The sequence below is a fragment of the Ostreococcus tauri genome (genome assembly GCF_000214015.3).
Source record: "Ostreococcus tauri WGS project CAID00000000 data, contig chromosome 17, whole genome shotgun sequence".
NCBI lineage: Eukaryota > Viridiplantae > Chlorophyta > Mamiellophyceae > Mamiellales > Bathycoccaceae > Ostreococcus > Ostreococcus tauri.
This window is the reverse complement of record NC_014442.2, coordinates 132,267-146,441: the sequence shown is the minus strand read 5'-3', so window position 1 is coordinate 146,441 and position 14,175 is coordinate 132,267. Positions and strand designations below refer to the sequence as shown.

General features: G+C 55.9%; 11 protein-coding genes across 11 annotated transcripts; 4 read left to right on the top strand and 7 right to left on the bottom strand.

Annotated features, from left to right (window-relative positions):
* Positions 1–262: 262 nt before the first annotated feature.
* Positions 263–856, bottom strand: OT_ostta17g00860 (Streptomyces cyclase/dehydrase; the record flags this gene model as incomplete). Its single annotated transcript, XM_003083806.1, has 1 exon — positions 263–856. One exon carries the CDS (start codon positions 854–856, stop codon positions 263–265), a length of 594 nt encoding a protein of 197 aa, XP_003083854.1.
* Positions 857–1,081: 225 nt separating this feature from the next.
* OT_ostta17g00850 (BSD) lies at positions 1,082–2,833 on the top strand (the record flags this gene model as incomplete). The annotated part of the gene is made up of 1 exon (XM_003083805.1): positions 1,082–2,833. One exon carries the CDS (start codon positions 1,082–1,084, stop codon positions 2,831–2,833), a length of 1,752 nt encoding a protein of 583 aa, XP_003083853.1.
* Positions 2,834–3,012: 179 nt separating this feature from the next.
* Positions 3,013–3,750, top strand: OT_ostta17g00840 (Ribosomal protein L46; the record flags this gene model as incomplete). The annotated part of the gene is made up of 1 exon (XM_003083804.1): positions 3,013–3,750. One exon carries the CDS (start codon positions 3,013–3,015, stop codon positions 3,748–3,750), a length of 738 nt encoding a protein of 245 aa, XP_003083852.1.
* Positions 3,751–3,904: 154 nt separating this feature from the next.
* Positions 3,905–4,339, bottom strand: OT_ostta17g00830 (WW domain; the record flags this gene model as incomplete). The annotated part of the gene is made up of 1 exon (XM_003083803.1): positions 3,905–4,339. The coding sequence occupies one exon, from the start codon at positions 4,337–4,339 to the stop codon at positions 3,905–3,907; it is 435 nt and encodes a 144-aa protein (XP_003083851.1).
* A 252-nt stretch (positions 4,340–4,591) lies between these two features.
* OT_ostta17g00820 (Ribosomal protein, zinc-binding domain) lies at positions 4,592–5,246 on the top strand (the record flags this gene model as incomplete). Its single annotated transcript, XM_022984074.1, has 3 exons — positions 4,592–4,600; positions 4,764–4,863; positions 5,044–5,246. 3 exons carry the CDS (start codon positions 4,592–4,594, stop codon positions 5,244–5,246), a joined length of 312 nt encoding a protein of 103 aa, XP_022840435.1.
* Positions 5,247–5,527: 281 nt separating this feature from the next.
* Positions 5,528–6,631, top strand: OT_ostta17g00810 (unnamed product; the record flags this gene model as incomplete). The annotated part of the gene is made up of 1 exon (XM_003083800.1): positions 5,528–6,631. The coding sequence occupies one exon, from the start codon at positions 5,528–5,530 to the stop codon at positions 6,629–6,631; it is 1,104 nt and encodes a 367-aa protein (XP_003083848.1).
* Positions 6,632–6,810: 179 nt separating this feature from the next.
* Positions 6,811–7,230, bottom strand: OT_ostta17g00800 (HSP20-like chaperone; the record flags this gene model as incomplete). Its single annotated transcript, XM_003083799.2, has 1 exon — positions 6,811–7,230. The coding sequence occupies one exon, from the start codon at positions 7,228–7,230 to the stop codon at positions 6,811–6,813; it is 420 nt and encodes a 139-aa protein (XP_003083847.2).
* Positions 7,231–7,776: 546 nt separating this feature from the next.
* On the bottom strand, positions 7,777–8,997 carry OT_ostta17g00795 (Drug/metabolite transporter; the record flags this gene model as incomplete). Its single annotated transcript, XM_022984061.1, has 1 exon — positions 7,777–8,997. The coding sequence occupies one exon, from the start codon at positions 8,995–8,997 to the stop codon at positions 7,777–7,779; it is 1,221 nt and encodes a 406-aa protein (XP_022840434.1).
* Positions 8,998–9,159: 162 nt separating this feature from the next.
* On the bottom strand, positions 9,160–10,743 carry OT_ostta17g00790 (Drug/metabolite transporter; the record flags this gene model as incomplete). The annotated part of the gene is made up of 1 exon (XM_003083796.2): positions 9,160–10,743. The coding sequence occupies one exon, from the start codon at positions 10,741–10,743 to the stop codon at positions 9,160–9,162; it is 1,584 nt and encodes a 527-aa protein (XP_003083844.2).
* A 435-nt stretch (positions 10,744–11,178) lies between these two features.
* On the bottom strand, positions 11,179–12,111 carry OT_ostta17g00780 (DEK, C-terminal; the record flags this gene model as incomplete). The annotated part of the gene is made up of 2 exons (XM_022984052.1): positions 11,179–11,844; positions 11,938–12,111. The coding sequence occupies 2 exons, from the start codon at positions 12,109–12,111 to the stop codon at positions 11,179–11,181; spliced, it is 840 nt and encodes a 279-aa protein (XP_022840433.1).
* A 323-nt stretch (positions 12,112–12,434) lies between these two features.
* On the bottom strand, positions 12,435–14,126 carry OT_ostta17g00770 (Serine/threonine-protein kinase, active site; the record flags this gene model as incomplete). The annotated part of the gene is made up of 1 exon (XM_003083794.2): positions 12,435–14,126. The coding sequence occupies one exon, from the start codon at positions 14,124–14,126 to the stop codon at positions 12,435–12,437; it is 1,692 nt and encodes a 563-aa protein (XP_003083842.2).
* Positions 14,127–14,175: the final 49 nt, after the last annotated feature.

Here is a 14,175-nt window from a genome sequence, read left to right as displayed (position 1 = left end):
TCTAATGAAAATTAATTAATTATCTCTATGCATTTAATTAATGAAACACGCGCTCATACATCGAGACTAGGCGTTGGAACGTGTTCGATGTGACGCGATAGCGCGAATGAATTTACGCGCACAATGATGGGTCCGGTTCGTGCGGATTCAACGCACGTCGACGTTTCACGTCCGTGGTTCTCGCAAATTCACGCGTCAGCTGAATATTTACAGGTACAATAACAAGCTCGCCCGTGGGCACTAATGACGTTTCTTGCGCGTCTTACGGTCCATTGGACTTGGACATAGCCTTGGCAACCTTTTCTGAGAACGTCGAGAAGCGCCTTAGGTCGGTGGACAGTATGGACTCTACCAGCGGTGAGACTGCCGCGCCGAACGGGACGAGCGGCGCTGGCACCTCATAACTGATTTCCATCTCGAGCCGAGTCCCCGCGGGATCCTTCGCGAAGTTGACCGAGCCCTTGTTCTTGAGTCCCTCGAGCGACTCCCACGAGATTCGCTCGTACTTCACCGGCTCCAGGTCCTGAGCGAGCCACGAGAACTCAAAGTGCTGCCCGAACTGATCCGTGGAAAGCGTCCATTTCGTCTTCGTCCTGTCCTCCGGAAGGTACGACACCGACGAGATCCACGGCATCCAGTTTGGAATCCTCGTTCTATCTTGCCACAGCTCCCACGCCACCTGAATCGGCACCGGCGCCACGACGCTCGCCGTGTTCTTCACCCACCCACCATCCACGCGCGTCGTCGATCGAGTCGACGCGCAAAGACGCGTCCGTCGAGCTCGTTTCGACGTCGACGCGCGCTCGCTCACGACGAGGGCGAATCGAGCGCCGTGACCGCCGGCGATCGCGGACATCACGACGCCCGAGGGTTCACGCACAGCGCGAACGTGTGAAGCGAGAGGCGAATGAAGAATCAACGTCAATGGCACGAAATCGGTGACCGAGTCGATGAGCGAGCGATTCTGATTCTCTCTCAGCGCGCTCGCCTCACTCCACGGATCGCCTTCGTGCTCGTCCGTGAAGTCGACGTCGCGAGCGTAAGGAACTGTATCCCAAAGTTCACGGACGATCGCTCCGAGATGGCGTCGACGTCGGAGGACGTCTTGCACCGGTGCGCGTGCGCGAGCACGGTGGCCGGGGCAAAGGCGCAGGGAGAGGCGATAATGCGAGCGACGACGCTCTCCTGGCAGCCGTTAGACGACGATAACTTCACCGGAGCGAAAGTTGTGAGGTTACTCGCGGTGACGGCGCACCAGAGGAACAAGCCGGGAAGCGCCACGGCGAGCCTGAGGCTCGTGCCGGAAAACGACGCCAAGCGCGCGCTCGTGCTCGCGTTCTCAAGCGAGAGCGATAGGGATGCTTTGAGCGATGCGATCAAGATGCAGATAAAGAAGTTAGAGGAAGAGGCAAGGGGGGCGCCCACCGCGGCCGAGCTCGCGGCGCGGAAGGAGTTATTAAAGAAGAACGTGGAGATCGCGCAGCTGTACGAGGAGACGGTGAAGACGGGTGTGATCAGCGATGAGGATTTTTGGGAGGCGCGGAGAAACTTGTTCACCGACGTAGTCGCTCGAAGGGCAACCGGTCAAAAGATTGGCATCGAAAACACCCTGGATGGCGATCTCAAGGGAGCGCGAGATGGGATGTCAGATACAGTGACGTGCAACTTGACGAACGAGAAAATGCACAGAATCTTTGCAGAAAGGCCGTCGGTTCGTCAGGCATTCTTGGACAACGTCCCGAAAAAGATGACCGAGCGTGAATTCTGGACGCGTTTCTTGCGTTCGGAGTACTTCAAGCAGATGCGTGCTGGAGCACCGCCGCAGGGGGAAGAAGAGGCTGCTGACTTGGCTCTGTTCTCGCGAAAACCTCTCGATGCGGACACGCGCAAGGCGCAAATAAAAACGATTACGCCCACACTGAACTTGAAAGCGGAAGAAGACGAGGCCTTAGGTGACGGATACGGGTTGCTGCGGGACGGTTCGCGAGACACGCGACGACCAAAAGAGGCAGGCCCTTTGCCAGAAGTGTTCGCAGAACTCAACCATCACGCAGCTGTAGTGCTCCGAGGGCAACCGCAGGCGAACATAGTCGATGCTAGATCCGCTGCAATTGCTGCTAGAGATCACGAACAAAGCGCCGAGGGTGCAAAAATAGGCGTCGAAGAACCGAATTATTTGATCGACGATCTTGTTGCTCCGCCACCGCCAGCCTCCATGAAGGAGCTCAACATTAGTGATTCTCATCAGTACTTTTCATCGATAGTGAATGATATGGCGGCGAAAAGGACTTCGAAATCTTCCAAAGCGGTCATCGAACCGTTCAAAGCGGCCGTTACCTCGGCTTTAAACGCACTGACTCATCCTGAAAAGAGGCACAAATGCGCCATGGAACCGGTGGTGGCGTCAGAGGTGTTGACAGAGGTCACCAAGTCACTCGCGAAAGTCGAAGACTTGAACGCACAATTTGCATCGCATCAAAGCTTTAGCTCTGCTGAAGATTCCGAGCCGATTCCTTCGAGTGTCGATGTGCAGTTGTCCCGAAGTGCGTTAACTGGCGGAGAGCTGTTGCGACAGTTCTGGATGTCCACTCCTATGGTGACATCGGTGCGATGGGAAAAGGCGACAAAAGTGAGCAAATCGATCGAAACGCTGTACGACACGCTTGAAAAGCTCAAAGGCTCGCTCGCTCCCGTCCACCGTCACATCACTTCTCAGCGTCTGCGACCACTTCTCAGCGCTTTCGATAGTGCGTTGACGTTTTACGATGACGAAAAGACCCGAAGGCCGCAGGCGTTCGCAGACTTTGAGAAGGCACAGGCTCAAGTAGCCTAAAATATTAGCCATTAGCACTTGAAATATAGCACTTGAGACGTAGAAGATCATTATTCGTTCGCTCGCACTTCCAGTAGGGCTGAAGTACTCTCCTCAGAGCACGCCTCGCGCGAGTGCAGTCTTCGCTCGAGACGCTCGAGGGTAAGCGCTGAACGTCCGATCACATGTTTCGTCGAGCCATGAGCGCCGCCAAGCGCGCTCGATCGTTCGGGCTCGGTCGAAATGTCTCGCAGACCGGGGGCGAGTTCACAGCGCGGTTTTCTTCGCCGGCGCGCGAGACCTCGGCGAGCGGACGTGGGCTTGAGAACGTGTCTCGATCGTTCACTACCTCGTTCGCGGCCTCAGCGAGCGCGCTGTACGGATCTATGCTCGTCGAGCGCATTCCCGTGGTGATCCCGGAACCCCCGGCGTGGGAGCGAGAGTACTTGGAGTGGGCGCAGGCGAGACGGGACAAGTTCAAGGTGAAACTCCCGGATGAGATGGTGGAGGCTAAGGGTTTGATAGATAACTTACCAGATTTTGACGCGGCACCGCGAGAGACAGAGGCTGATCGCACCGGAGACAGGAGCACGATGTATCGCAAGCTTCCAGAGTTTCTCTTCCTCGTGCTCAAGGATAAAAGCGGCACATGGGGTTTTCCTAAGGCGCCGCACACAGATGGAGAGACGATGCGTCAGACGGCGGAGAGATCACTCAAGGACTTCGCCGGAGATTCGTTAGAGTGTTGGGTGGTTGGTAATGCGCCTCAGGGTCACTACGAGGAGCAGGGCGTGACGACATTTTATTACCGCGGTTCCTACGTTGAAGGTGAATTGGAGCTTCAAGGAGATTACGTCGAGCACGCGTGGGTTACGAAAGAGGAGTTGGGGGAGTATTTCGACGACAGTCATCACGATTTGCTTAAGAGAATGCTCTAATGAGGAAGTTAGTGCGGGCTTGTCCCGTAGCGGTTCAATGTTGTAGTCAACTATCTCGAAAACATTTAGATGTACAAGCAGCTACGTTAGTTTCTACGTCGATAGGTTCGCGCTGGTGCGAATACAGCTCGATAGTACTGCGACCGACGCGTCATTACGCCGTCGGTAACGTCCACTGGGTCTTTCCACTCAACTTGTTGTGGTAATACGGCCGTCCCAATTTGTCGTGATACATCACCCAACCGGCCGCGATCGCGGGTTTCCCACCGGTCTCCGACGCCTCAGTCTTTGGTTGTTCCTCTTCGCTCTCCGAAACCTCCTCACCCGCCGCTCGTCGCCTCTCCCGGTCGAGCATGCGCATTCGTTTCTTTGCATACGCCTTCGCATCGCGCGCCATCTTCCTAAAGTCTGGCTCCTTCCTCAGCGTCGTCTGCGGCGGTTCTATCACGAAACACTCCCTCGGCCACTTATTAGCCCAATCTACGCTCCCATTCATGCAAAAAGCCGCCTGGTGTCCCTCCACGCCGCAGATGTTACATCCGTGAATGCTCGACCCCTGCGGTCTTCTCAACTTGTGGTGCTTCTCCATGACGGTCTCGGTTCGATTTCACCACCTCGAGACGCCGTAGATGGATGCAATTTAACGTCCAGCGCGCTCTCGTCGATCGAACGATCGCGCGACAGAGGTCTCGAGCGTCGGCTTCGGCGCTCGGATATGCGGTATGGTTACGATTCGTCGAAGCTAGGGTTGGGTCCGCCCAAGCCCTCGCTCGCGTGTATGGTTTTCACTTCCGTCGCGTCCACCGCGTCCGCCTCTTTACGACGCGGAGCACGGAGAGACATGGTGAACGTACGTGACGATGCGATAACAGATAATGCGATGGGTGTCTTCACCGCGCGCGCGGCGCACTCAAGGGTCGCTTGAGCGCGTCGAGACGGAGATCACGACCACGCGCGTTAGGGCCTTGAGGATCGGTGACTGACGAGGAGAACGCTCGTTTACGCGCGCATAGGTGCCGAAATCCAAGAAGACGTTCTGCAAGGGGTGCAAGAAGCACTCCGCGCACAAGGTGACGCAGTACAAGACGGGCAAGGCGAGCCTCTACGCGCAAGGTACGTTGATGTTCGACGGGAGATTCGCACGCGAAAAACCCTACGGATCGCATGGTTTGACTTCGAGCGACGACGACGGGGAGACGATCGCGCGGAGACGCGAGGGAGAGAGAATGAAGGAGAATTTGAATCATGGCGTACACGAAGACTGACCGAACTCTCGCTTTTCGTCAATCGCAGGGAAGCGTCGTTACGACCGCAAGCAGTCTGGGTACGGTGGCCAAACCAAGCCGGTGTTCCACAAGAAGGCTAAGACGACGAAGAAGATCGTCCTTCGTCTCCAGTGCGCCACGTGCAAGCAAGCTCACATGCATCCGATCAAGCGCTGCAAGACGTTCGAAATCGGTGGTGATCAAAAGAAGAACAAGACGTCTATGTACTAAGCCGGACGGCGCTTAGCGGGAATAGCTCGCGTCTTGTTTTAGTGTGGTGGGAGTCTACTAGATTTAAGCGAGGGGTGTCGCGTGTTGTAACGCTCTCGTGAAATCATTCAGAACTGCGTCCCGCTCGAGACGACTTCGCGAGCATCCTCCCAGGTCGAGCTCTCTCCAGTGCCACCTGAACGAGGCTCTTTTTTGGACTTACCGGTAGCTCTCAACACTAAACATAAAGACCTCGATTCAGCCCAGTCTCCTCAGTCGACGCATCGAGGCTCGTTCCTTCGATGCCGCCGAAGTACGCCCCGATATCGCTCGAGAAGAGCGATGACTCCGACCTCGAGCGCGAGCGCGAGGGTTTGTCCTCGCCTCTCGACTCCCGCGAGCCGACGCACCTGTGGAAGAGCGCCCGAGTGGTCGGCATCATCGTATTGTACTGCTTGATCGGGAGCTCGCTGAGCGTGATGAATAAGGTGGCGGTGACGTACATACCGGCGGCTAATTTCATCCTGCTCTGTCAGTTCGTCGCCACGTCGGTGTTGCTCAAGGTTGCGCACTGGATGGGACTGGTGACTGTGGAGCCGCTGACAAAGGAAATCGCAGTCGCTTTCTTGCCGCTCGCGATTAGCTTCTTCGCTCTCTTGCTGGCGGGCATGGAAGTGATGCAAAGAGCACCGTTAGAGACATTCATTGCCGTGAAATCGCTCACGCCGGTGGCGTTCTCCATCAACGAGTACTTGTTTTTGGGAAGAGCACTTCCGACGCCCAAGTCTTTGCTCGCGCTCGTGGGTATCGTCTTCGGGGCGGTGATGTACGTGAACCTGGACATTTTCTCGTCTAGAACCGCGTACGCATTTTGTCTGCTCTTCATTGTCGCCGCCGTTTCGGAGGGTTTGATCGCCAAGCACACGATTGATAAGATTAAGCTCAACAACTGGTCGAGATCCTTCAACATCAACGTGTTGAGCATCCCGCTTGCCCTCGGCCTATTTCTAGCCTCGGGCGAATCTAAGGCCCTGCAGGAGACGGCGATAACACAGGTAGCGGGATGGGTTCTCACTGGGTCGTGTGTGATGGGTTTAGGGATGAGCTTTTCCACGATGTGGATTCGCGAAACTCTCTCTGCAACCTCCGTCTCCGTTGTCGCTACGTGCAACAAGTTCCTCTCTGAACTAGTGAATTGGGTCATTTGGGATAAGCATACGACGGTCGAGGGGACGTACGCCATTTTGATTATCATGACGTGCGGAATATTTTATGAGCAGGCGCCGCTCAGAGTTCCCGGGAAGGGATACGCTCGTGATACAATTTGTCCGTGCTTGCCGAGGTCCTGGGTCGGTGTCAAAGCGGGCGAGGCTTCTAGCAAGGAGCCATTGATTCAAAAAAACTAGCTGTAGTATGAGATTCAGTGTAGAAGTAGGCTTAGGGATCGCACGCGTGTTTGTAAAAGAGACGATGATTCTGTCAAAACTGAACTGCTCTCAAAAACGAAACGAGTAATTCGAAACGAGTAAGTAACTCTCAATTCGACGTATCGTGATCATGGTCTTGAAACAATCATGGTGACGCATCACTTGATCGCAATGGTCTTCGCTGTGGGCGTGGACGTGGCTTGCTTACCGAAAGTCACGGTGAGAGTGCCGTCATCGAACGAAGCTTCGAGCTTGCTGAAATCGGTATTCTGCGGCATTCTCAAAGCACGTTGCGAGTACTCCATCGTATCCCGACGTTCTGCTCTGTGATACTTGTACCCTTCGTCTTCCCACTTCTTCGAATCCTTCTTCGTCGCACTGATACGGACGATTTGTCCGTCGACTTCCACATTGACGTCCTCCTTCTTCATCCCCGGGAGATCTGCGCGTAAGACGTACGACTTGTCGTCTTCCAAGACATCCACCGGAATCACGCGAAGGCCGGCGATCAGAGCCGTGGATCCGACTCCACCAGATCCTTGCGGCCGGTGCGCGAGCGGCATGAACGCATTTCCCATCCCCGGATGCCCGTGGAAGTTTTGAAAGAACTGTGAACGTTTCCGAGAGTCAGTCTCCCAGACGAGACGAGACGAGACGAGACCAGAAGAGACGAAAGTCTTAGAGCCTTCGAGCGTCGTCGCGTCGCACGCACGTCATCGGCGTCGCGAAAAATGTCGCGGAAAAAAGAATCTGTGTCGCGGGCCATCTTGTCCGTCGTCAGCGTCGACACGTCGTCGTTAGTCGAGCGAAGATCGATCGAGAAACTACGAATCGTCACAACGCGAGTGAAACGACTCATTCGCTCGCCGAACGCGGTGTGCGATCATCTCACCACGTTGGAGAGAGCCATGTCGAGAGCGTGATTTTTATTTGCGTTCGTTTGAGCGTTCGCGTCGATGGACGTCGTCGTGCGAGATCACGAGCGTCGTCGTGTGTGGCACCTATAGGAAAAATCAGTGGTATTGAAAGAATTCTAGTCAGCTATATCGCCCCCTATCTTTGTACAAAATCAGGCGTCGACGTCTCAATTTAGACGGCGCGCAAAAAAGATATTATTAATATGCTCACGCTTCCACCTTTTTCGATCCGAAGACGCCGCTCGCCACGAGCCCGCCGAGAACGATCAGAGAACCGCCTGCGTAGCCCATTGGACCCAAGAACTCACCTAGAGTGATTGCACCGAAAAGAGCCGCGAAGAGCGGCTCACCGGCGAGTAATACAGAGCTCTCGGAGGCGGAGACGGTCTCCTGACCCTTGGATTGCGTCAAATCCGCGAGGCAACCCGGAATGACGGCAGAGAACGCGAGGAGTGCCCAAATCTTCAGGTTACCCCACGCGGCAAACGGAACGGCGGCGCCTGGGACGCCGCTGGAGAAGGCGAAGATGTCGTAGAGTGCCCAACCACCGTACATGGCTGCCAAAAACGCGTTCTTCCACACCTGCAATCCCTGTCCGTAGAAACCTGCCTTAGCGAAGTGTCCGATTCGGTAGACATACATTGAATAAGATGCCGCGCCTGCAATAGAGAGTAAATCACCAAAATTGAAGCTACTAGCGAATCCCGCGAGCTCAGTGCTCGCGCCACCATCCATACCTAGGACGGCGACGCCGACGAACGCGAGCACGCACCCGAGCCAAGTCATGCGTCGCACTTTATCCCCGCCAATACTCGCGATGAAGGGTGTGAACGCAATGGAGGCTTGTGTGAAGAAACTCACCCGCGTGGCGTCCGTGAACAGCAGAGCAACGTTGCACAAACCCTGATTACCGAGGTTCCACAGCGCCAACTCGCACGCTGCGCGCCAGAAACCGGCGCCCTGCGTGTACTCTGGTCCGCCCTTTGAGCCCTTTGCGAGGAGCATGGGTGTGAAGCACAGCACCGTCATCAACCCTCGAATACCGCCCAACACCCCGGCCGTGGGCGCCCCAGCGGTCTCAAACACCATCTTCAGGCAAACACTCAGCGTTCCGTACATCGCGGCGACGCTGACGAGCAGAAGTCTCCCCGCATTTCTGTCCCGCTCCTCCTGGTCACCTTCTCCCGTGAGCACCGCGCTCGCTCGCACCGCGCGCGTGCGCGACCGCGCCGTTCTTGACGCCGTCCACGTCGCATGTGGGCTCACCCAACGCGACGCATTCGCCGTCCTCGCCTTGACGACAACGGCGGCGACGCTCGAACTCTTCGCTCGCGCCGAGGTCAAGAAACCTCGTCCACGTCTCGACCCTCGCGTGCGCTCGGCGAGGTTCGGGCGCGCGCAAGCGTTGGCGGATACAGACGCGCGCATGGCTCGGAGTCTTCGTCGCGACGCGCGCGAGAGTGCGGCGACGAAAGGGGCGCGACGCGCTTTGTCCCGGTCCGGCGACGCGAACGGTCTCAAAAAAACGACGCGTTTTGGGGAACAATCCACACGTAATGATACTGTTTGCTCATACAATCCATGGAACATTCACGCCGCGTGCTCGTGATGGTGCTGGCGAAAGAGGTTGTCCACCGCGTTCGCGCCGAAGAGGAAAAAGACGGAGGCCTGTGCGAAGAGAAAGATGCAGAAACCGAAGAGTGCGTGACGGAACACTCCCCAAAGCCCGCACGTGGCGAAGAACGCACCCATCAGAAGCTCTTTAGCGTGAAATGGTTTCTTCCGTGCAGCGGCCTTGGCGGCCACCTTGGCGGCCACCTTTTGGACGAGCTTGATATTGCGCGCTTTCTCGACGCGTTTTGCGACCCACTTACCAACTTTTGTGGTGACGACCCACTCGTTCGCGTTCTCCATGGCAAAGAGGCCTGACACCATGGCACTTAGCTTAACGATGGTCATTGCGTTCTCGAATAAGACGTAAGGAATGGCGTAATAGATTCCTCCTGGTGTGAAGATGCACGTGCTGAGCGTGACAAGCATCGGCGTGTACACCAGAGCCCAGAGAGGCAGTACAACCTCAGGACATAGCGTGCTGAGAGGAATGAGAAGAAGATAGAAGAAGAAGGAAACCAAATGCGTTGCGAACATCCTCGTGCCAAAGAAGAAGACATTCAGATAGAGCTTACTCGCAAGAGGAATTTCATTGGACGCCCAAATACTCCCCATCGCCTTTCTCCAGAGTTGCATCGGACCCGCACTCCATCTGTGCTGTTGCTTGCGGTACGCGTCATACTGAGCGGGGATTTCGTTGAGACACGTCACATCGTCGAGGAAAATGAACTTCCATCCTCGCAAGTGCGCTCTGAGCGACAAGTCTAAATCCTCAACTGTGGTCCGGTGATTCCATCCCCCCGAGTCGACTATGCACGTGCGGCGCCATATTCCGGCTGTTCCGTTGAAATTGAAGAATAAATTTGCAGAAAACCGTGCAAATTGCTCACATCTTATGTGGTAGTTCAATGAAATACTCTGCACGCGCGTGAGCAAGTTTTCCGAGGAATTGATATAGGTCCACCGCGCCTGAACAAAGCCTACATGATTGTTGGAGTGTATCCAAGGAACCGTCTTCATTAGAAAATCAGGATCTGGAGAGAAATCGGCGTCGAAAACGCACACATAGTCGTATTCGACGATATCGTCCATTGCATCGTGCATCGCCCCAGCCTTGAAACCTGTTCGGTCACTTCGCCAACGATACTGCGTGTGAACTCCCTGTTCCTTGCAGACCTCGAGAGCCTCCTCGATCGTCGCTCGAGTCTCTGGGCAGGTTGAGTCATCCAAAATTTGAATGAGTAATTTCGATCTGGGCCATTCCATCTCACGTGCGCACTCGATTGCGTGTACGCAAACGTCGGTTTCATTGAACATTGGAAGCTGAATGACCACCATGGGATACTGGTCCTCGTCGCTCCCCTCGAGCTCGACGTACTTGAAGCGGTCGAGAGCCCGCCTCTTCGAAAAATACCTCCACCACGTCGCCGTATAGCAATGAAACAGTCGATCGGCCGCGACGAGCGATGACAAGAGCGCGAGGATACCGACACCAACTTGTAATATTGGCGAGACATAGCGCACCCGAATCGCCCCAACCCATGAAGCACCGCGCGTCGCCATCTCCCATGCCTGACGTCGATCGTCCTCACTTGTGGCGATTTTATGCAATGATTCGGCGCCGACGTGAGCGCGAGAGATCACGTCGTGGGCGATGTTCATCGTCTGAGGGTGTGTGAACACTCCGAGAAGGAAGAGTGTGGACAGGAAGGATAAGATGAAAGCTCTCCCAGACGACTTCGGCGGCGGTTCTGTCGGAGCGATGCACATGGTCTCAACGATTCGTTGTAAGATTTTCGAAAATCCAGCGTTTTGACCGCGCGTGTGCCCACTTATGAAGTCCTTCATAAGTCCAAGGTTGTGTTGCCGTCGACTCGCGTGACAAGATTCCTCGGGATTGCAAAACGTAGATTCATGATTGTTACAGATCAGTTCTACTCCACGAAAACGCTCACACGTCGTCTTGATGATGATTTCTAATTACTGCACAACCGATGTCTATTTCTTCGTCAGGTGACGATTGATGTGCTTCGACACTGAGAAGGCGAGGAATCGCTGTTGCGGGGACATTTCAAGGAGCTTGGCCAACTTTTCGTTCGCGACCACGTATCTCTTATTGATGGGATCCATGAGATCGTTCTTTCGAAAGTACTTCCACAGATATGTCGTCAGCGCCTGGCGATTAATCTCCTTCACGCCACCCAAGAATTTTGAAAGCTCTGGCGAGCACTTGTACATGACTTGGAGACCGCCAGCTGCTTTTCGCTTGCGCTGTTCCTCCCGAAGTTTCTCCATTTCAGCTGAGCTCAGGGGGGTCCACATCGCGAGTTCCTTCGCATACCTGGTCTTGTCGTTCTCCGCCATGTGCTCGTATTGCGCTCGAACGCTGTCCGACATCGTCCTCCACTCTGTCCCGAGCTGTCGCGCGATGTCTTGGAACGACAAGTTTGGCTTCTCCTTCTTAATCTTCGGCCTCCTCTCCGCGCAGAACATCATGTATGGCCCCTTTGGCCCCTTCGGTCGCGTCGGATCCGTCACCTCCTTCGTCTTTCCTCTGCATCCTGGCTTCTTCTTTAACGCTTTCTTCTTCTGCTGCGCGCCCGTGCTCGCCGCGTCGTGCGCCCGTTTGATCAAATCCGTCCTCTTCGTCAGCGCCTCCGTGATCTATCGCGATTTAAAGGACCGCAGTCAACGATTAGTCGTCAATGCCTTCTTCTCATCGCGCGTTCGCGAACGTCGCGTCTAAAATCGACGCACCTGGTGACGAATGAACTCCACGTGTTGGCTCAGGTCTCTCCCGAGCTTGAGCTCTAATTCTCTGTGTAACGCGCTCACCGTGGTCTTATCGAGATCGCTCTGGAGTAAGAGCTCGGGAACGCATCGTGAGATCTCATCTTCGAGGGACGGACCGATGACCTCGGGGGAGTCCATCGTGCGGAGGAGCGCGAGACGTTGGGCGATTCGGTGAATGCGGTTCGCTCGTTCCCCTAGGGCAAACAGTCTGATTTTGTTTTCGCGTCCGTTGGTTCAAGACCCAGGGCGTGAAGAGTGGTTGATTTCAAACAAAAATTCGAATACACGCTCGCGTCTAGACGGCGAACGAAACTACTGGAGCCGTTGATGTAATCGGGCAACGGTAAAGAATGTATCGATGTCCCCTCGAAGTGCGTCGACGAGGGGACGAGAAAAAAACAAAATATGCATACGCGTCCCGACGGACGCTCTGCGCAAAAAATCATGCAAAAAATAGCTGGCTAGAACGACTCGAACAAGGCGAGCTGCGCTGGATCGGACACGATGGTGCCGCGCTCCCACGGAACGTCACCTTGAGCGATGGATTCGCGTAACTTCATGTCGTACACGATGTTACGCCTGCGGGGTTGGAGCACCGGCGCCTGCGCGCCGGAGAGCACATCCATGGATGATACCGACGCAAACCAAGGGTGATCAAAGCTCTGGTTCGCATCCAAACGTTTACTTTCGTCTTCGTGAAGGAATGATTTGACGATGGAGCACGTCTCAGCGTTGAACCACGTCGGGAAGGTCATTGTGTCATTGCGGTGATGCAAGAGCCGCCGGTACAACTCTTGGCGAGAATCCTTGTCGCCGCCAAACGGCGTGGTTCCGGTGCAAAGCTCGTAAATCAAAACGCCAAGCGCCCAGAAATCAGCCTCAAATCGACAACCACGATGCGTCAGCACCTCCGGCGACATGTACTGCGCTGTGCCGCAAATCGTGTATGCTCGGTCATCCGCCGTTTCCAGCTTTTTCGCCATGCCGAAATCGGCGAGACGGACGCATCCGTTCGCGCCCAAGAGCACATTCTCCGGCTTCAAGTCTCGATACACGTACCCACACTGATGGATGTAGTCGATCGCCAGTGCGCACTGTGCTGTATAGATCTTCGCGTCCTGAAGCGTCGGCAAGCCGTGATAGTTCATCGCTTGAAACAAGTCGCCGCAGGGAGCGTACTCCAATACCAAATACAACGCCCACTTATCCTGATACGAGTGCAACAGCTTGTCGATGAAGGGTCCATTATTCATCATGGCGTGAACCTCACGCTCTCGTACCGCGTGGCGAACCTCTCCGACGTCGATAAGCTTTTGCTTTCGCATAACCTTAAAGGCGACGAGTTGATCCGTCAAGCGGTACTTGGCCAGGTAGACGGTGCCACACAGCCCGCGACCGAGCTCACGGAGGATGATAAAATCTCTGAACGTGGCCCCTTTCATGCACGAAGCGTCGGGAACACCCTCCGCGTACTCCGCTTCGACGAATTCGCTCCCCAGGTTCCCTCGCTGTTCCTCCCGAGTCTTTGGCTTTTCTCTCTGCTTGGCGTGCTCTTGCCCACCGATGTGAGACAAACCGCTCGATGACGGCGGTACTTCTGGCTTAATCTTGTTCAACGCTCGCAGTTCCACCGCGCTCGCGCTCGATTTCAACGCGTTCCCGCTCTGATTACCCAAGGTGGTGACGTAGGTGGAGGTCGAAGCCGCGCTCACGTCGCTCGCTTGGCTCATATCCACGTCCACGCTCGACTCACTCCGCTTCAGCGGGACGCGTTCCCGCCCCTCCATCCCTTCCCTATCGGTCGCCCGTCGGAACAAACGACTGGAATTCTTCCCCAAATCCTCGGCGTACCTCGGCTGTCCCTTGATGACGGAGTTCATTCGCCTCGGAACCGCGAGCGCGGGCGAGAACGTCCGTCGCCCGCCGCTCGCCGTCTTCACCACCCATCCGCCCCCCCCCCCACGCTCACTCCCCGACCCATCGTTCGCGCCCTCATCGCTCCCAGAGCTCGAGTGCCCGTTATTCGAGCCCTCGCGCGAGCGCGCGCTCGGGCGCCGCGCGCCGTCGCGTCCTCCCGAGATCCCGTCTTCCACGCCCGTCGCCGTCCCACCGTCCACCCCCCTCCCCGCGGTGCCACCGTCGACGACGTCCATCATCTCCACCCCGAGCGCCCCGAGGCCCGCGCGCGCGTCCGCGCACCCG